The following is a 20,984-nucleotide window of genomic DNA, read 5'->3' as shown; positions in this document are numbered from 1 at the left end:
GCATATATAAGGATGTTTCCTGGTGGTGATGGAACAGCTCTGTATCTCTATTGTATTGGTAGTTACATATATCAATAAATGAGACCAAATTGCATAGAACTATATATACATATATACAAAGGAGTGGATATAAAAACTGATGAAAACTGAATAAGGTTTATAGTCTAGTTAACAGTACTGTACCAATGTCAGTTTCCTGGCTTTGAAATTATATTATAGTTACGTAAATTGTCATCGTTGGGGGAATCTGGGTGAAGGGTTCACGGGACTTTGTACTATTTTTGTAACTTCCTGTGAGTCCATAATTATTTCAAAATAAAAAGGTAAAAAAGTTAATTTCACCTGTTTCTACTATTTTTTTAATGTGACTACCTGAAAATTTTAAATTATATATGTGTTTTGTATTATATTTCTATAGGACAGTACTGTTCTAGAGAGTTCAACATGTGCATTAGAATAAACTATGGGATGGGGTCAATTATTATATGTTCCAGTCCTAATCATCCACAATAGACTTTTCTTCCCCACAAAATTCTGTAGTCAAATAACATGATAGGTTAAACAAAGTTACACAGGTTTCTTTACAAGAGGTCTTCCCAGGGCTTTTAATATGCAAATGTATATTATAAATCTAATATTCTTGTTTCACAGGAAAGGAAAGTGAGGCACAGAGGGATTAAGTAACCTGCTTAAGGTCATATGGCTAGTAAGTAATGGAGCCAGGATTCAAATCCAAGTAGTTTGTTTGAGGCTTCTCAGAGCAAATGAATAGTTTGAGATTTTAGTAAATTGTACCATTTTTGTATATAAAGATAAAGACCTAGTCAGCAGAGCTTGTACTTTAAATTATTTCTCAAATGGTGGGGCTGGATTTGTGTAGAGCTATTTGTACTTCTCTCATTCAATGATTTTACAACCAAAAGCTTGTCTTTGAGACAGTGGCGGGGATCAGAAATGTGGATCCCAGCTATGAAATAGAAACTTAAAACATATTTTAGTCTGTCAGAGAAATTTGGTTATGAAGTGACAATTAGATAATACCAAAGAAATATTAAATTTGATCATAGCTTTGTGGTTACATAAGAAAATGTGTATAATTTTTAGAAATGCATAATGAAGTATATGGGGTGAAATGATAGTGTCTGGGGTTTTCCTTCCTTATTTCACAGATGACAGACAGGCTGAAAAAAATATATAGATGAAAGATGAAGCAAATATATTAAAATTTAGATAACTGTTTAATGTAGGTGATGGGTAGGTCATTATATTATTCACTATACATTTATGCTTGAGATTTACCATTTTTAAAATGTTAAGCTGTATATTTTATCCCAACCTCTTTTCAATATCTATAATTTGGAACTATTAGGGAGAAAACTAAAATTACTTCTTCAAAGCAAATTATCATTATAACACCTAAAGTAAAAATTACTTTTAATATACTGTTAGTTAGGGCTTCCCTGGTGGCGCAGTAGTTGAGAGTCCGCCTGCCGATGCAGGGGACACGGGTTCGTGCCCTGGTCAGGGAAGATCCCACATGCCGCGAAGCGGCTGGGCCCGTGAGCCATGGCCACTGAGCCTGCGCGTCCGGAGCCTGTGCTCCGCAACAGGAGAGGCCCGTGTATTGAGAAGAAAAAAAAAAAAAAAAAAAAATATATATATATATATATATATATACTGTCATTTAGATGCATATAATCTTATTATCATCATTATTCATGTTATTCTGACACTTCTAGAGAATCATCTTTTGGGAGAATTATCTTTAGGGAGTATCAAATCAACAATAGAGAACAAGTAACATAACCATACTGGGTCAATAATTCTGGCCCAATAAGTGCTATCAACAATTTTTTCCATAAATGATATTTTTTTTCACTCTCAGAACGGTCAGAATTAATTATAAAAGCAGATTTTTGCCTAAGCCCTGTTCCCTTTATTGGTAAATGACTTTCTTCTTCCTATTTGCTAAAAAAGCCTATTAACTGAACTGCTTCTGTGTCCTATCCTATTATTTAGTAGATAATAAGCTTCTGAAAGGCAAGGAAAGATCATAGACTGATTTTGTTTGTATGGTTATTGTACCAAGCAAAGGTGGGAAGGGACAAGGAAATTACCATTTACCGAGGACCTACTATGTGTCAAGCCCTATGCCATCACTTTAGATATGCTTTTAGATAAGGTCTTATTCCTATATTACAGAAATGAAGGCTCAAAGATTTAGTAATTTGCCTAAAATTAACAAGGCTACAAAAGAGTCTAAACAGAAACCCAGATGTGACTGAAGATATCATGCCTGTTAATTGCCCTGTATAGTTAATATTTAATTAATAAATGTATGGTTGCTAAAATTACATAGTTTAGTGGAGGAAAAATATTGGTATTTGGGGTTGAAAAACCCAAGCTCAAAACCTATTGGTTATATAATCTTAAGATGTGTACCTTTCTGATATTTCATCTGCTGAAAAACTAAAGATAATCATACCCATCTTACAGAGTTGTTAAGAGAATCAAAATGTGAAAATCTTTTTGAAAGTGTAAAGCATTAATAAATGAATGACAGTATCATTACTTCCTACATTATAACACTTCACTAGGGGTGGGAGGTGGGTCTTTAAGCGGGAAATATTTGCTGTCTAAAGTCTCAAAAGCAAAACTGATCCTTAAGGATTCTGACACTAAATTGCAGAGGTGCAGAGGCAGTATGTGTAATGGTTATGACCACAAGCTTCAAAAACAGATTGACAACAGGTTCGTACTTAAGCTCCACCACCACCCTCTGGCTGTGTGATCTTTGGCATGCTACAATCTTTAAGTCTGGGATCTTTATCTGTAGAAAGGGCAAAATAATAGTTCCTATCTGGTCTCCTTATTGACACGATGGAGCTAATGCATGCATGTAAGCAGCTTTGCACTGTGCTTGGCACTAGACGTATTCAACTTCATTGTAGCACTCAGCTATTAATAGCTTCACGAATTGTCAATGGTCATTGACACTGGGGCACGAAGCACTGCGGAAACTACAAAATGCCTTAGGAAACCCAGTCCCCGAGCTCAAGAAGTGCAACCCAAGAGGGCCAAGTTCTGGGACAGCACAGGTAACACGCCCTTAGCTGGAGATGGAGGTAGAAGGGGCAACGTCCGGCAAGGCTGGGAGGAGAGAATTTCGAAGAAAATTTTCTTTCCCTCGCCCTGGGAAAGGAAAAAGGAGCAAGGGACTGGTCAGGGAGGGTCCGCAAAGCGCCTGCGGCCCGCCTCGGCCTGGGCCGGGCTGGGGTGGCTGAGCAGTCCACTCACAGCTCCAAGTTCTGTGGCACCGCCTTCCGAGTGTATCTGGAGATCATCCTCCTCTTCCTCCTCAGCCGCGGCCGGGGCGGGCAAGCCAGGTTGGGGGCCTCTGGCCTGGCCCTCCCGCCGGCTCCTGTTCGGCTCCCTCCCGCCACCTTCCGGCCCCGTCAAGCCCCGTCTCTTAGACTGCGGGCCGTCACTCCCACAGGATCCCCACCTCCCTAGTCTTCCGCCCTCCTTGCTTCCCCGTGGAGCCGGAAGTGGCGAAGGCACACGGGCACCCACCTAATGCTCTCGCCGACGCGCAACAGGGACGACGCCCGGGGTTCCGAGGCTGAGCCGGTTTCTGACTTTCAGAGTTTCTGCTGTCTTCTGGTCCCAGACGAGCGTGTGGACCCAGTCTGAGCCAGGCTTTGGCTGCTACTGGCAGCTCCCGACCAGCTCACGTGATAGGAGAGGCGGCTGAGGAAAGGTGCCACAGCAGAGACTTGCCGGAGAGGCCCAGGCCCTAGAACCGTAAGCGGAATTGGCTTCATTTTGTTGGATGAAGGAGAGCGCCTAGTCTGAGTAAAAAGCTCTAGACTCCCAAGTCAGGCCTCTGCTGCTTGGTTGCTTCTCTTGCTGTGCTCCCGGTTTTCTCATATGTACAGTGTGGAATTAGCCTGAGTGATCTCAAAGCCCCTTCTAGTGTTTTCTCATATGTACAGTGTGGAGTTAGCCTGAGTGATCTCAAAGCCCCTTATAGTCCTCGGGTGGGTAGTTAGCATCTGTCTACCAGGGTTAAAAGGCCAAATGATGATTTGGACAGAAAGTAGCGAATGAGTGTCTGGATAGAAGATGCAAGTTCCTCTCGACTTCGTTTTACTACTCCGTTAGAAAAACAAGTCTAAAAATTGAATTGCAGCCGTAAAGTGGATAATCCAAAACAGTGTCTTCCTTTACCAAGCCTCACCTGGAAGCAATAGTGAGCTAGTACTTTTGTTTGTAAGGGGAACCTTTAGAAAATAGTTATTTACCACCTCCTAATATACCAGAGCTATACCCTTTGAGACCTGAGAAGGGGGAAAATTTAGGATAGATAGTTGTAGGATCAAGAGCCATGGGCAGATTATTTGGGGGTGAAATGATAGGGCATGAATGTTTTGTAGTTTTGAATTCCTCTATGCCATACAACGGGAGAGATTTAATTCTGCAGAGTAAGGGAGATTGCTTTTCAGAAATTTTAAATAATAAAAATTTAAACGAGGTACGGATTATAGAGATGATACAGTAACAGTCTTATTCTACAATTAAGGAAAAAGCCCCAGGAAGAAAGTGAAATGCCCAGAATAACACAACTGGGACTACTGGCAGAACTGGGACTTGTGATAGTGTTTCAAAAGATGTTATTTCAGTGTTTCTAAAAGTGTGTTATACACACCACTGCTAGTGCAAGGGCAAACAGTTTTTATTTTATTCTTACATACTTGTTAATTTGGGAATGTGGTATTGGATTTCCATTTATTGTATTATATCAAAAGTTCCTTTCATGTAATCGTAAGTATAACAATGTCATTAAAAGTATGTTAAATAAATGTCATTATAGTTGGTATGTGGTCAAGGCAAAAATCATGATGATGGTATGTGGATAACTGAATTTTGGGAAAAAATGTTAACGGAATTTCCTAGCATAGTTCAGGGAATGGGATATTACTTCTACATTATTCTATATGGTTTATATTATTGAAACTTTAAATGTAGCTTTCAAAGAAGAATGGAGGAAAATATGAAGTTTGCTACAGTGGAAGACACTGTAGAATACCACCTGTTCCTGATACCGGATGAACCATGGGACCCAGAAGAACACAGAGAGATTCTTCAAAAGTACATTGAGAAGATAATGACCCAGTTTGCACCTATGCTGGTCCCCTATATCTGGCAGAATCAGCCTTTCAATCTCAAATATAAACCTGGGAAAGGTAAGGCTCTTTTGCTTATTTTGCTTTGATATGTGTGACTTTTAATGTCATTCTGACAACAGTGATGTATAATAGTCCATAGTTCATTCAGTGTTAGGAGATTTTTTTAAATTAATTTATTTATTTTTGGCTGTGTTGGGTCTTTGTTGCTGCGTGTGGGCTTTCTCTAGTTGCAGCGAGCGGGGGCTACTGTTCATTGAGGTGTGCGGGCTTCTCATTGCGGTGGCTTCTCATTGCAGAGCACGGGCTCTAGGTGCGTGGGCTTCAGTAGCTGTGGCATGCGGGCTCAGTAGTTGTGGCTTGTGGGCTCTAGAGTGCAAGCTCAGTAGTTGTGGTGCACAGGCTTAGTTGCTCCATGGCATGTGGGATCTTCCCAGACCAGGAATTGAACCCGTGTCCCCTGCATTGGCAGGCGGATTCTTAACCACTGCGCCACCAGGGGAACCCTGTCAGGAGATTTATATCCTGAGCTTTTTATGGTGTTTGCCTCTATTCAGTTAAGCCCTTGAACTTAAAAAAAATTTTTTTTAATTCATGTTGATGGATGCTTTCTAATACTCATTATCTTAGGAACTAATATATATTCAACATTATTAAGCCATGGCTCTTCTTTTGAACTTTAATTACTATGCCATAATGTATCTAGGTACCTATACTAAACAGGTTCAGGCATCTGGCTTCCTTAACCATAGTTCTTTTAGCTGTTACTCTGTATTCCTCAGTCTTGATAGTATGTTTACTAGGCTGCCTTTCACATAGTTGTTTTGGTAAGGATCTAAGAGTGGCTCTGCTTGGCTTATAAAGAGAAATAATTGAGCTAAATGACCATTATTTGCCACTCGGAAGCATTTTGAGGTTCCTTCACTGCTTCCCTGTATTCAGTGCTTGAGATCTGACCTCTGGCCAAATATGGTACTTTGTCCTGTCATTTCTTATAACTTTACTAAAATGAATCATGGATAGGTGACCAAGGCTCTACTCATGCAGTGACTTCTGTGGGGTCTTATTTCAGATCAGGAGCGTGGCATCTTGTGATACCATCATTCTGGCTCTCAATTTAGTGCTTATCTGTTTCCTTTTGGCTAGCAGTTGCCAAATGCAAAACGTTAATTTATTAAACACCTATTCACTGAAACACGTGATATTTATTGGCAAGAACACTGTCCCATTAGCACAGCCAAAACCAATTCCTTACCTTTTTTCTAGAAAATCATTTTTACACAGTGTTTTCTTGTCTTGCTTAATGGGATTGCTAGCCACCTAGTTATCAAGCTTGTTAGTGATTCAGAATCATCCTCAACTCCTCACTTCACCATGTTCAGTCAGGCACTAAATCCTAGTGTGATTACTCCTAAAATATGACCCCTTTCTACATCTGTTTGGCTACAGTCTAGGCCCCCTTGATCTCTTCATCTGGAAGACTACAGTAGCCACCTAACTAACCTCTCTGGTTCCAGTGTCTGCAGTTCCTGACCCTGTTGCCAGTTACCTTTGTAAAACACAAATTTGATCATGTCACTCTCCTGCCTAACATCCTTCAGCAGTTCCTCATTGCTTCTGGATGAAATTCAAATTGAAGTTTAATATGTAAGGTAGATAAAAATAGACACCCTAACTGGAACTTCTATACTTGATGAAACTTGGGAAATCTGGAGTAGGGAGAAGAGTTGGTTGGGCAGTTCTTCCCAACTGTTTGGGGATTCTTTTTGCCATGGTAGCTCTTGAGACACTCCGCACTACACTTGTTTGACCTTCATTCTGTTAATATGGTATATTACATTGTTTGGTTTTCTTGTGTCAAATCATCCTTACATTCCAGGAATAAATGCCACTGGGTCATGGTGTACAATCCTTTCAATGTGTTGTTGAATTCAGTTTGCTAGTGTTTTGTTGAGGATTTCTGCACCATTATTCATCAGGGGTATTGGTCTGTAGTTTTCTTGTATTGTCTTTGTCTGACTTTAGTATTAGGGTAGTGCTGGCCTCATAAAATGAGTTTAGGAATGTTTCCTCCTCTTCAGTTTTTTGGTAAGAGTTTGAGGAGGATTGATGTTAATTCTTCTTTAAATGTTTGGTAGAATTCTCCAGTGAAGTCATCTAGTCCTGGGCTTTTCTTTGTGCAGAAGTTTCTGATTACTAATTCAATTTCCTTACTAGTTATAGATCTGTTCAGATTTTCTATTTCTGCACAATCCAGTCTTGATAATTTGTGTGTTTCCAGGAATTTATGCATTTCTTCTAAGTTATCCAGTTTGCTGATGTACAGTTGTTCATAGTGTTCTCTTACAGTCCTCTTTATTTCTGTGGCATAGGTTGTAATATCCCCCCTTTCATTTCTGACTTTAGTTATTTGAGTCTTTTCTCTTTTTTCTTAGTTAATCTAACTAATGTTTTGTCAATTTTGTTGATCTTTTAAACAAACCAACTCAGTTTAATTGATTTTTTAAATATTGTTTTTCTATTCTCTATTTCATTTATCTCTGCTCTGATCTTCATTATTCCCTTCCTTTAGCTTTGAGTTTAGTTTTTTCTTCTTTTTCTAGTTTCTTAAGGTATAAAGCTAGGTTGTTGACTTGACATCTTTTATAACTATAAACTTCCTCTTAGCACTGCTTTCACTGCATCGCATCTTTGTGGCATGTTGTGGTTTTGTTTTCATTTGTCTCAAGATATTGTCTAATTTCTCTTGTGATTTCTTCTTTGACCCATTGGCTGTCTGAGTGTCTTGTTTAAGTTCTACATATTTTTGGATAATGTACTTGTTTGAAAATTTCTGCTGATATTCCCAGAACCACGCTATTGTCTGTCATGCCTCTGTGTTTTTGCACATGCACATGTTCTCTCTTTCTGGAAGGCCTACTTCTGGTCATTCCTCCAGAGGAGTATAGCTCAGATATCACATACTTTATGCTCACATAGCCCTCAGTGTATACCTCTGTTCATCATCTTGTTTTGTGATGCTTGGTTGTCTATCTCCTGTTGTCTAGACCCTAAGCTCCTCAAGAATAAGCTTCTTGTATCTTGTCCAGGATTGCAACCCCAGCTCCCAGTATAGTACCTGGAGCATAGCCAGTCAATAAATGTTTGTTTAATTGAATGATTACTTGTACTTTTATTTGCACTGGTATATTTATTTGGTTATATGATTGCTTTTCTCTTGTTTTTAGGAGGTGTTCCTGCTCATATATTTGGCATGACAAAGTTTGGAGATAACATTGAGGATGAATGGTTTATTGTTTATATAGTAAAGCAAATTACAAAGGAATTTCCAGAGTTAGTAGCAAGGTATTATAGCTTTATTAATAATTCTAAAGGAATTCTATTATTGAAAATGACTACATTTTTATCCATTTAGTAGTATTTTTTTCTGTAGTCTGGTGGAAATTGTACAAACTTGGGATGTAGATTTTAAACGTGACTTCTGTATTTTCTTCCTTTTCTCTTGTGACTTCCTTTTCTTGAAGAAGAATTAAAGAATCATTTGAGAGTTCAACTTCAAAAAAATTTCAAACAAAACCTGCTTATTTTAGATTTTCTCTTTTTCTTCTTGTTTTGAAAGAACAAATACACATGGTAAATAAAATTCAAACAATACAAAAGGGTGTACTGCTCTGACTTCCCAAAAGTAATCACCGTCAAATTTCCTGTGTCTTTAAAAAAAGAAATTCATCTACAGATATACATATTTCACAGATTTCTTTACTGTGTCTTCCTCTATTAGACTATAGCTATATTTTATGAAAAATCATATACAGAAGAAATTTAAAGAGAAATCAGTGCGCAATTTTATGGACAGGAAGCAAAGTAGACGATAGTACATTCTAATTCAGTTTTTAAAATAGGAATGGATAATTATCTGTAATTCCCAAGTTTTGCCAGCAGAGGGCGCTTCACCCATTTAACATATGTCCTAGTTTTCCTCATCAGCCCCCAAATTCTGGTCTTCTATCCACCCAGTCTTTTCCCCAGCAAAACAAGAAGAAAAAAAGAACAACAATTTTGGAAACTTGTTATAATATCAAAATTTCAGGCATACATAAAAGTAGAGAGATGGGTACCTTCACGTACCCATCACCCAGCTTCAGTAATTATCAACTCCTGGTGATTCTTATTTCATTTACTTCCTTCCCCACTCCCCCATCACATAGCAAGATTATTTTAAAACAGATCTCCAGTATTATGCCATTTGATTTTTAAATACTTCAGGATGTAAATCTAAGAGATAACAAACACTACTGTTACCATACCTACAAATACATAGCAATAATTTTTTAATGAATGATAGAATTTTAAATGAACAGACACAAAAATAGTAGTTTCTATCTTTACTAGGATAATAAGAAGGGGGCAATACCTTTCATGTGCTGATTCTGATTTTTATACATGTAATGATGGTTCATACCTACACACTAGGACCCTAAAGCTCTTTAATAGGCATCTACTGTCTTGTCGGGGTTTTTTTAAAAATTAGAAAAAGGAAGAAGTGTTTCCTCTATGTCTCTGCCAGATTAATATTCCTAAAGTAGAGCTCGAACCATTTTACTACGCTACTCTAAAGCCTTTCATTCATTTTGTCTATAAAATTCAACAAAAAAAAAAAAAAAAAAAATTCAACACATTCTCGTTGATTCTGCCAACATTTAAAGCTCTTCACAAAATGATATAACTGTGCTTTTCTAGTCTTGTTCTTTACTCGTTGTCATTCTTCAAATATCTACCTTAACTTTGCTACCTCCATGATTTTGCTTATGCTCTTCTCTCTCCCAAGAACATCTCTCCTTTTCTCCGTATATTGTTATCTCCACCCATTAAAAGTGAAAAAAATCTAGAACAGTATATATGATATGCTACCTTTTGTGCAACAAGAGAAGAAAGAATTTATATTCCTATTGGCTGGATTACACATAAGCAAACGGTAGAAGGATAAACAAGAAATAACAATGGTGGAGGGGTTGTGCATATAGATACAAAAGCAGGAAGGAGACTTTTTCATTGTATAACTTTTTATGTATTTTTTAAAAGTTTTAACCATGTGACTGTATTACCTATTCAGAAATTTAAATTTTTTAAAAGTCATGCAAATGAGGCAAAACAAAATTATCTTTCAAGGTCCAGTAATACCTCCTCCATAAAGGTTTTCCTAATCTTGGCTATATGTGATTTTTTTTTTTCTTTTGAAACCCCATAGTACTTTATGTATTTTCCATATTTTTTTCTATTGTTATTTATTTATGTACTTATTTTTCTCTCCTTATCACCCTCACCTAAGGAATTCCTCCTTAAAATCTTAGAGTCTCCTTCAGTGCTTAATGGTATCTTAAACATTTTGCTTAATTATAGGAATCTACACATGGTACATACTCATATATTTACTAAGATGAAGGAGAAAATGTATTAGAACAAATTTGCTTGATTATTAGCAAATATGTGCTTTTTTGAATATAAAGTTAGAACTTCTTTTGCATTAGGATTGAAGACAATGACGGTGAATTCTTGTTAATAGAAGCTGCTGACTTTCTCCCTAAATGGTTGGATCCTGATAATAGTGCCAATAGGGTAAGTATATCCAAGTTTGGAAAATCTACGGAGGCGAAATCATGTTGCAACATTTTCATATGTACCGAGAGTTTGTCACTGCCTGGTATGAAAATTAAAACATCATTTTGCAGGTGTTTTTCCATCATGGGGAGTTGTGCATTATTCCTGCACCAAAGAAACCTGGAGCAGTATCCTGGTTACCCACCACACTCCAAACAATCTCACAAGCACTGAATATAATCTCAACACACCCAGAAAAAATTTTGGCTTCAGAATCTATACGAGCTGCTGTGAATAGACGCATCAGAGGGTAAGAAAAATAACACTTTCACTGCTAGTCAAGGAACCTTTTGATTTCATGTCGCTCAAGTCTTCTGTTGAATCTGGAATTTCTTTCACCTAAATTAATGCTAATTTTCATGCTGTCTTCATCCTTCGTGAAATTGACCAACAAATTAAACTTACGTATTTTAAAATCAGTAAACAGATGTATCTTTTAATTTCCATTTAAAAGTGTCATAGGCCCAATATTTTTGCATTTATTTACCTTAGATATTATGGCTAAGTATTATGTAGATCCACAGATAGAAATTTTCAGACCTTTAGAAATGGAAACCTAAGTGAGCACAATTGTGTTCAGGCTTTTTCTGTGGTTCTTGGAGTATATATGGGATTCTTTGACCTAGGTGGAGCACCTTAGGCTCTATTCAGAAGAGAATACCTTAGTCTAATAACATACTAATTCAGCCATTCAAATGTGAGTGCCTATTAAATGTTTAGCACCATTCAGGTCTTAACAGTATTAAACATTTCTTTTAGCTTCGCTTCAGTACACTTTGTACCATTTTTTAGGAGAATAAATGCTGATTTTATTTTTTATTGGGCCACCTTAATCCCTTTTCTTTATTTTCCATTTCTTCCCGATTTTTCTGTCTCTCTTCCTTCTTGTAGTCTTTAGTATATACAGTATCTTTTTTTTCAATTAATTAATTTTTTTGGCCGCGCGGCTTGCAGGATCTTAGTTCCACGACCAGGGATTGATCCTGGGCCACTGGCAGTGAAAGTGCCAAATCCTAACCACTGGACTGCCAGGGAATTCCCTACAGTATCTTTATCTTCACCTCTCTTGTCACTTTTTCCATCTCACTCTTGGTGAACCAAGACAAGATAAAATGTTAAGGGGGAAGTAAATAGTATAAGAATCCTGGATGTTTACATATCATAAAATAAAAATAATTATGTTACCTGTCACAGATACCCAGAAAAAATTAAAGCCTCCCTTCATCAAGCACACTGCTTCCTTCCAGCTGGCATTGTAGCAGTGCTAAAGCAGCGCCCCAGATTGGTGGCTGCAGGAGTCCAGGCATTTTACCTGCGGGACCCCATTGACCTGCGAGCCTGTCGTATATTCAAGACATTCTTGCCTGAAACACGAATAATGACTTCGGTAAGCTAGTTCTCTTGGTCATTTAGTTTCTCTCACTGGAAATAAAATTGAACATTATTTAATTGTTCACTAGAAAAAAATGGGAAATATTCTGTTTCCTCATAGCAAGTTAATATACATTTTTAAATTTTTTCTTTTCTCCTATCCGGGGGAGGAAGATTGTAAGAGACCTGACTCCTTATTTTATATTTCAATGTTTCCTAGCTATTTCTGACCATATTTTCCCTATTTGAGTAGTTATATCCTCTTAACAATAAAACATTTCATTTCTTCCAGAGAATTAAGAATTATTCTATATCATCCACCCACCAAAATTGCTGTGTAATGTAACTAATGATTTGAATTACCTTAGTGATAACTAAATATAGACAAGTGAAGGTAAATTTTATGGGTATATGAATTATATCTCTGTAAAGCTGTTACTAAAAAATGTAGGCAGTAAATAGGTTGGATCTTCTTTGCACTTATATGAATATGAAGCTCATAAATGAAGTTACTATGAAGTTATTATTAACTATGAAATGATATTCAAATTTTTAATTTCAGGAAAAGACTCACATATTTTGTGCCCCAATATCCAGGTCACTTTCACTAAATGTCTGTATGCACAGTTGGTGCAACAAAGGTTTGTGCCAGACCTGCGGAGTGGATACAGGCTGCCTCCTCCATCTCATCCCCAATACCGAGCCCACGAATTGGGCATGAAGTTGGTAATGTTAAACCAGAAAATTTTATTTTCTTCCTTTATGTCAAAGGGCTCTTAAGAGAATAATGACAGAGCTTAGAAATCTAGATGTATACCCTATTAATGTGAGAATGTAGTAAAATGTAGCATTTCAAATAAGAAGGAAAAGTGGATTATTCAGTAAGTGATGATAAAACTGTGAAGCCATCTGAAAAATTAAAGTTGGTTACCTCACACCTATGCCAAAATAAATTCCAGTTGGACCAAATATTTAAATGAAAAAAACGAAACCATAAAATTTGAAAGAAAACATAGGAAAACTTTTGAAAATCTGAGTAGGAAAGGCCTTTCTAAGCACGACTAGAAACTGTGAAAGAAAAGATTGATAAATTGGATAATATAAAAATTAAGCGGGCTTCCCTGGTGGCGCAGTGGTTGAGAGTCCGCCTGCCGATGCAGGGAACATGGGTTCGTGCCCCAGTCTGGGAAGATCCCACATGCCGTGGAGTGGCTGGGCCCGTGAGCTACGGCCGCTGAGCCTGCGCATCCGGAGCCTGTGCTCCGCAACAGGAGAGGCCACAACAGTGAGAGGCCTGCGTACCACAAAAAAAAAAACCAAAAAACATAAATATAGTCAAAAGACAGTAAACTTGGTGAAAGTGTAAAATATATTTGCTATTTATTTAAATTTATTTTATTTTTGGCTGCTTGGGTCTTCATTGCTGTGTGCGGGCTTTCTCTAGTTGTGGCGAGCAGGGGCTACTGTTCGTTGCGGTGCATGGACTTCTCATCGTGGTGGCTTCTCGTTGCAGAGCGCAGGCTGTAGGTGCGCAGGCTTCAGTGGTTGTGGCACACGGGCTTCAGTAGTTGTGGCATACGGGCTTCAGTAGTTGTGGTGCGTGGGCTTCAGTAGTTGTGGCTCGCGGGCTCTAGAGCCAGGCTTAGTAGTCGTGGCGCACGGGCTTATTTGCTCTGCAGCATGTGGGATCTTCCTGGACCAGGGCTCGAACCCGTGTCTCCTGCATTGGCAGACAGATTCTTAACCACTGCACCACCAGGGAAGCCCTATATTTGCAGTTTAAATGACAAAGAGTAAAAAAACTAGTAAATGACAAAAGTTGATTTATCTAATATATAGCATTCCCACAATTCAATATAAAAAAATAGTACTAATCAATCAAAAAATCATCAGAAACCATTAACAGTCCACAGAAAAGGAAATACAAATGATTTTTATGAAAAATGTTGACACTTGCTCATAATAAAAGAAATGCAGTTAAAGCTACAAAATAGTATTTTTCACCATTTGATTGGCAAGTACCCATAAGTTTGATAATACATACTGGGTTTATAAAAATACATAAAGAGGTACCCTCAAACATTATCGATAGGAATATAAGTTGAATCAGTCTCTTAGAACAGTTTGTCACTTTCCATAACATTTAAAATGCACAAACCCTTCTCAGCATTTTCACTTCCAGAAATCTATCCTCCATATATTTTACTTGTGCACAAAGACGTACAAGGATACTCATGAAAGCATTGTTTATAGTAGCAGAAGATTGGAAACTACCAAAATGTCTGTTAGTAGAGGAGTAGTTGGATAAATTATGGTCTGTCCATGAAGTGGGATGGATAAATTTATATATGCTCATATGAAATGATCTCCAAGGTATATCACTAAGTGAAAAGCAGGGTTCAGAGCAGTGTGTATGTTGCCATTTAGTGATAAAAGGGATGGAGTAGGAGGATGGACATATGCAGACACACACATATCTGCTTGAGTGCATAGATTACTTCTGAAAGGATGTGTAAGGAATTGGTGACAGTTTTCTCTAGAGTGATCAGGGAAGCCCCCTATTAGAATTATTTTGCCATGTGCATTTATTATATTTTTTAGCCAAAGGACTCTTAAAATGAAGTGATTCCCTCCATTTACTATGCCTGAGACTATGGTTAATTCATTTATAATTCTGTTAGACAAGAAACCTTTTGCAAGCCTTTTTTCTTTTCTTTGTGAATTTTATTTTATTTTTATACAGCAGGTTCTTATTAGTTATCTGTTTTAAACATATTAGTGTATACATGTCAATCCCAATCTCCCAATTCATCCCACCACCACCCCCCACTTACCCCCCGCCCCCCACTTTCCCCCCTTGGTGTCCATATGTTTCTTCTCTACATCTGTGTCTCTATTTCTGCCTTGCAAGCCTTTTTTAAGCAAACAAGAAATAAGTTTAAATTTCTAGTTTTTTAATTAGTGAGAAAAGAAATCTCTTTGAGGAGAATAAGAATCTTTGTTTTGTATTATTTGCTTCCCCTTTATAATTTTAATCTGTAGAGATTAAGAAACTTGGAAATAAAGTCAGAATTTTTTTTTCCTAAAATTCAGAAAGTGTTTTAAATGTCCACATACCCATGTGTCCAATCACCTAGTTCTTGAGTGTGGTTAAATGGAAAGAAATTAACCTAATAATAAAAATTCTATCTTTTCCATCTAGGCTCATGGATTTGAGATCTTATGCTCCAAATGTAGCCCACATTTTTCTGATGCCAAGAAATCTCTTGTGACTACCTCACCGCTCTGGGCTGGCTTCCTTGAAAGTCTGAAAAAGAATGATTACTTTAAGGTAGGACTTGCAATGCATTTTTTAAATTGGACAATCCAGGGTAAGTCAAGCCAGTGAATTAAAGTTCTATGTCCATGTTTAATGTGTGACATAATTGTAGGAACTAAAGTTGAAAGGCACCATTCTAGCTTGGTGGTAATGAGGGAGTGTCTATAAACTGTTTCCAATATTTTAGAAAAAATAATAACGTCTATATAAAGTGATAAAAGTTATTATTTGTATCAGATGAACAACTTGCACAAATCTGTAAAGCAAACATGAAGACACCAAATAGAAAAGTTAGCAGAGACATGGATTAAAAATTTACCTGACCTAAATAGGAAGGAAATCCAAAAAAGAGGGGATATGTGTATACGTATGGCTGATTCACTTTGCTGTACAGCAGAAACTGACACAGCAGTGTAAAGCAACTATACTCCAAAAAAAAAAAAAATTGCAAAAAGACAACTACTAAATTTCTCTTAAAATATTCACTCTTGGGCTTCCCTGGTGGCGTAGTGGTTGAGAGTCCGCCTGCCGATGCAGGGGACATGGGTTCGTGCCCCGGTCCGGGAAGATCCCACATGCCGCGGAGCGGCTGGGCCCGTGAGCCATGGCCGCTGAGCCTGTGCGTCCAGAGCCTGTGCTCCGCAATGGGAGAGGCCACAACAGTGAGAGGCCCGCGTACTGCAAAAAAAAAAAAAAAAAAAAATTCACTCTCACAAGTAGTAAAGATAACCATATTAACATAATAATAAAGACTGTTTTTCACATATGTAAAAAGGATATGAATGATATTCAGTGCTGTTGAGAATATAGTGAAAATAATACACCTATACTTTGCTGATAACATCGTAATAGTTAGAACCTTAACTGGGAAGTAATTTGATAGTGTATTCCAAGAACTATAGAAAGGTTCAAACTTGGAACCTTCAATTTAAATCATCTACTTTGGGCTTCCCTGGTGGTACAGTGGTTCAGAATCCACCTACCAATGCAGAGGACACGGGTTTGAGTCCTGGTCCGGGAGGATCCCACATGCCGCGGAGCAACTAAGCCAGTGTGCCACAACTACTGAGTCTGCGCTCTAGATCCCACGAGCCACAACTACCAAGCCCGCGCACCTAGAGCCCATGCTCCACAAGAGAAGCCACCATAATGAGAAGCCTGCGCACAGCAACAAAGACCCAATGCAACCAAAAATAAATAATAAATTAATTAATTAATTTTTTTAAAAAAATAATAAATCATCTACTTTAAGGAAACATCCAAGAAGTAGAAAAGTCCTTAAGAATATGATGATTTTTAAAGACTGTGTAGTAGTATGGAAAACTGCTTATATTATAGTATATTTTTTAAAGAATATAAAATATTAAGTATGAATGCCACCATAAACATGCATGTGAAAGATAGAAATGGTAGTTAAGGTGGGATTATGCTACTTTTTGGCTCAATTTGTACTTTGCCTTATAAATTAATTACTAGTTAATCAATTATTTCTTAATAATGAGTTAAATAATAGAAAACCTTCCAAACTGGAAAGAGGCCCTTAATGGTGAAAAGGATGAGGGACCACTACATTTAACTTAGTCCCTTTTTGGAAGAAACTGGAGCCCAAACAGGTACATCAGTGACAAAACAGGGACTAGGACTCAGGCCTCATGATTTTTGAACAATATATTATATCGTACACTGCCTCCCTGAAAGTTGCTGGTGAGCAGGTTATTTTAATGATACCATATATATAATGCTCTGATGGGCATTATTATTTTTTTAGGGACTGATGAAAGGTTCTGCCCAGTACCAGGAAAGGCTAGAAATGGCAAAGAACTACTTCCAACTCTCCATAAACCGGCCAGAAAGGTGAGTTTATCGCTACCTGAACAGATTGATTACTTGCCAGAAGTTAAGGAGTTACTTACTCTTGAGGTAGTTGCAGATGCTGGAGTTTCCATATTTAAACAGTTAATGGCCAGGCTCATGACCACTGAAGGAGCAGGGGTTAGGGAGAGGAAGTGTTGTTACAGAAGTTTGCTGGCACTGGCAGCTGTCACCACCACCACCGTCGTCGTCATCATCATATAATGGCTAACGTTTATTGAGTACTTACAAAGCATAGGCCACTAACTTGTTTCATCCCCCTTAAAGCCCTATGGAATAGGTACAATTATTATTTTCCCTATTTACAGCTCAGAAGCCGAGGCCAAGAGAGATCAAATAATTTGCCAAAGGTTACACAGCTAATAAAGTGACAGACCTAGGATTTAAACTCAGGCAGTCTAGTATTGAGCCATGTGCTTAATTCCTATGGGAGTTCTGGGCTGTGTTTAGATTTTTTTAGGTGGATCTGAAACGCAGGATGAAGCAGGCGTTCACCTTCCAAATCAAATCTCATTCTAACCTGCCATACATTTTCTGGGGGAAGAAAGAAATGAAGACAGGGTTGGAAGGAAATGGCTCCCCTTTAAAATTTGATAAAATTGAGTTTCAGTTCTGGTAATGGTGGAGTAACATATCAGAATAACCCTGTGCTAATTACAATGATAAACCCTGGACAGAATATAAAAAACAATTATTTGAAGACAGTGGAAAACAACAAAAGCAGGCAAAGATCAGAGGGAATAGGATCATTGAAAGAAGAAAATCACATTTGTCTGACTTGTCCCTTGAGGGTACTTCTAGTCAGTGTGGCTCAAGGAAATTGGAGCTCCTACAGAAGGTCTTATTGAGCTGAGGAATCAAAGGTCAGAATTTGAATACTGGAAAAAATTCAGTTTATGTTTGCAAAATTGAATTTGAGATACTTAAAGCTATTAAATAACATGAAAGAAATAAAGGTATTAAATAACATGAAAGAAATAACTGTATATGTTATGGTTTAAAAGGTCCTGAGTTGTGTGTGGGTGTGTTTTTTGTTTTGTCATTGGGCTTTTGTTTTTTTTTTTTTGGTCAAACCAATCTGGTTTTGAACCCCAGTCATTTTGCCAGCATCTCAAACATCACATATTTGTGTAATAAAATGTTCTTTGAAGACTGCATGAAGCAAAGTTGATGCTGAGAGAACTCCAACCTCAGTGTCTGTGAGGTGGTAATGACTTTACAGCAGTCTTTACTCTTTTTTAAGTGTCCAGGGGTGCCTTTGTCCCATTCCCGTCAGCTTTATGTCAGTAATTGGAAAAGATGATGCCTTCTTAGGGTATCCTTTAAGAAAACTTGGGAAAGAAAGTAAAGGAGGTGGCCCTCATAGTTAGGAGAATCTCCCCCTATGATGATCCCTGTCTCCTCTAGGAGACCACTCCCCTTGTTGAAAAATGTTACCTTATAGTCTTAGGTTGAAGAAAAGTTAAGAAATGAGGGAGACTCATATGTAGGAGAGTTAGGGCTTCTCCCACAAAATAAGATAGATTGATGGTTGGGTAGTTCTTTTTAAATATAATAAAGTTTTTTGTTGTTATAAAAGTAACATATTCATTCATTACAGCAAATACAGAAAGACGTAAGAAGGAAAAAATTTATATCATGAGTAAACCACTATTATTATTCCAACCTACTGCCTTCCAGGATTTTTTTCCCCATAACCAGTTGATTTTTTAAACATTTTTTATACTATGTAGAAATCTTGTATCCTGTTCATAATTTTTACTCATTACGATCTTACATTTTCCATGACCTTAAAAAGTTTTGATAAGCATAGTTTTAAATAACCACACAGCATTTTAGCAAATGGACCATAATTTACTTATTGCAAATAGCTTAAATATCCAACATTTTAATGAGTGTTGCAGGAGAGGCTCCCATTCACCAAACCAGGATAACTTCTAAACAGTTTGAAACCAAACTCACATCTCCCTCCAGACCTCTTCTTTACTTCCCAATGTTCTTTTTTATTAGCTGAATTAATATCATAGACTGTTTCCTACTGTCTTTTAATAGTACCACCATCCTCCTTATCACCCAGACCTCCTCTCTCTCCTTGGATCCAGTCCTTAGATCCTGTCTACTATTATCTTGTGTCTTGCATTCTTTTTCCTTACTGCCCAGCTAGCTACTCTACTTACTTTAATTCTTGAACTATGGCTACACCTAAACTTGTTTCTCAGCCTCTGGAGACTCTTCTCTTCCAATTCAACCATTAGAGCCAGGAGAATCTGCTTGAAGTGTGTCTTTAATCATGTTACTCCCGTCTCCTAAAAATTATTAGAGATTGTAATAGTGAAAAATTACAAACAATCTAAGTGTCCATCAATAGTAGATAAATGAATTGCAGTGTATTTACATGATGGCTTACTTCCATTAGTTAATCAGAGATTAGCTAAATATCCATAAATCTAATTCAGGATTTCTCAACCTTGACACTGTTGACACTTTGGACCAGATAATTCTTTGCTGTGGGGGACTGTCCTGTGCATTAGTATGAGATGAAGCAACATCCCTGGCCTCTACCCAGTAAATTCCAGTAGGACTGGCTCCCCTCTCCCCACCAATTGTGACAACCAAAAATGTCACCAGACATTGCCAGATTGTCCCCAGTTGAGAACCACTGGTCTAAATGAATAGATTTCAGAAACATAATGTTGAGGGAAAAAAGCAAGTTGTAAATTTGTAAAATACGGGTGCTATGCATATAAATTGTAAAAATACACAAGATATCATGTATTATGTATAGATACATGTATCTATATTCACTCAATAAATACTTATTATCTCCTATGTGCCAGGCCCTATTCCAGGCACTGGGAATGCAGCAAGTGAACCCAAAGTCTCCCTGCCCTTATGGAGCTTATATACTAGTGTAGGAGAAAGACGGTAAACCATTACATGATGTTAGATGGTAATGAGTACTTTGAAGAAAAAGCAGCGTTTGCGGGGAGAGATATAAGGGCTCCTCTTCTAGATAGGTTGGCCAAGGAGTTTTTCTTTCAGAAGAGATCTAGGGAAGTGAGGGAATGAGGCAGACAGGTATTTGAGGGAATAACATTTCAGGTAAAGAGAACAAAACAGTAAATACAACAAATAGTACACACACACTCTCTCTGTCTCTGTCTCTATCTCGATCTCTATCTCTCTGTCTCTCTGTCTCACACACACACTCAGTGGCCCAGGAGGATTCTTGTGAGAGCAATCACCTTTGGGTAGCCAGAGAAATGGATTGGAACTGGGAGTGTTGATCATCAAAGGAAACTAACTTTATCTATCATATTTTTTTGTAAGTACACGCACACATTACTAGTTTGGTTTTTATGTTAAATGTATAAATGTAATAATTAGACTAGAGATAAGTATAACAATATTATAATTCTGGGTGGTAGAGATATGGGCATTTATTGTATTACCTTTTCAACTTGTCTATATTATTTAAATCTCATAAAACAAAAATTAAAAATAACAAAGAGGCCATCAGTGATCACCCACTCCTTATTTCATTGAGTCTAAACTTAGCCATTTCACGCTTGCTGTGC

General features: G+C 37.6%; 2 protein-coding genes across 5 annotated transcripts in view; one reads left to right on the top strand and one right to left on the bottom strand.

Moving 5' to 3' along the window:
* Positions 1 to 3,503, bottom strand: part of FAM149B1 (family with sequence similarity 149 member B1) — a 63,230-nt gene extending 59,727 nt beyond the window's left edge. For 2 of the 3 annotated variants that reach the window (XM_022590859.3, XM_089897664.1), the window contains exon 1: positions 3,298 to 3,503. In XM_022590859.3, the coding sequence (XP_022446567.1) occupies positions 3,298 to 3,344 (47 nt within the window). In that variant the 5' untranslated portion in view covers positions 3,345 to 3,503. The remainder of the gene's footprint in view (positions 1 to 3,297) is intronic. The other variant, XM_022590860.3, reaches the window with a different exon arrangement.
* Positions 3,504 to 3,529: 26 nt separating this feature from the next.
* Positions 3,530 to 20,984, top strand: part of ECD (ecdysoneless cell cycle regulator) — a 31,451-nt gene continuing 13,996 nt past the window's right edge. The window contains exons 1-9 of one of the 2 annotated variants that reach the window (XM_089897663.1): positions 3,530 to 3,804; positions 5,029 to 5,246; positions 8,414 to 8,531; positions 10,715 to 10,802; positions 10,916 to 11,094; positions 12,039 to 12,231; positions 12,813 to 12,941; positions 15,418 to 15,546; positions 17,303 to 17,388. In XM_089897663.1, coding sequence (XP_089753789.1) covers positions 5,042 to 5,246; positions 8,414 to 8,531; positions 10,715 to 10,802; positions 10,916 to 11,094; positions 12,039 to 12,231; positions 12,813 to 12,941; positions 15,418 to 15,546; positions 17,303 to 17,388 — 1,127 coding nt within the window. In that variant the 5' untranslated portion in view covers positions 3,530 to 3,804; positions 5,029 to 5,041. The remainder of the gene's footprint in view (positions 3,805 to 5,028; positions 5,247 to 8,413; positions 8,532 to 10,714; positions 10,803 to 10,915; positions 11,095 to 12,038; positions 12,232 to 12,812; positions 12,942 to 15,417; positions 15,547 to 17,302; positions 17,389 to 20,984) is intronic. The other variant, XM_022590858.3, reaches the window with a different exon arrangement.

Source organism: Delphinapterus leucas, chromosome 16 (genome assembly GCF_059928025.1).
Source record: "Delphinapterus leucas isolate spDelLeu-1000000601 "Yukka" chromosome 16, BTC_Dleu_Yukka2, whole genome shotgun sequence".
In the NCBI taxonomy this organism is placed as follows: domain Eukaryota; kingdom Metazoa; phylum Chordata; class Mammalia; order Artiodactyla; family Monodontidae; genus Delphinapterus; species Delphinapterus leucas.
Note: the sequence above shows the minus strand (reverse complement) of the source record. Positions and strands in the feature narration are given on the sequence as shown.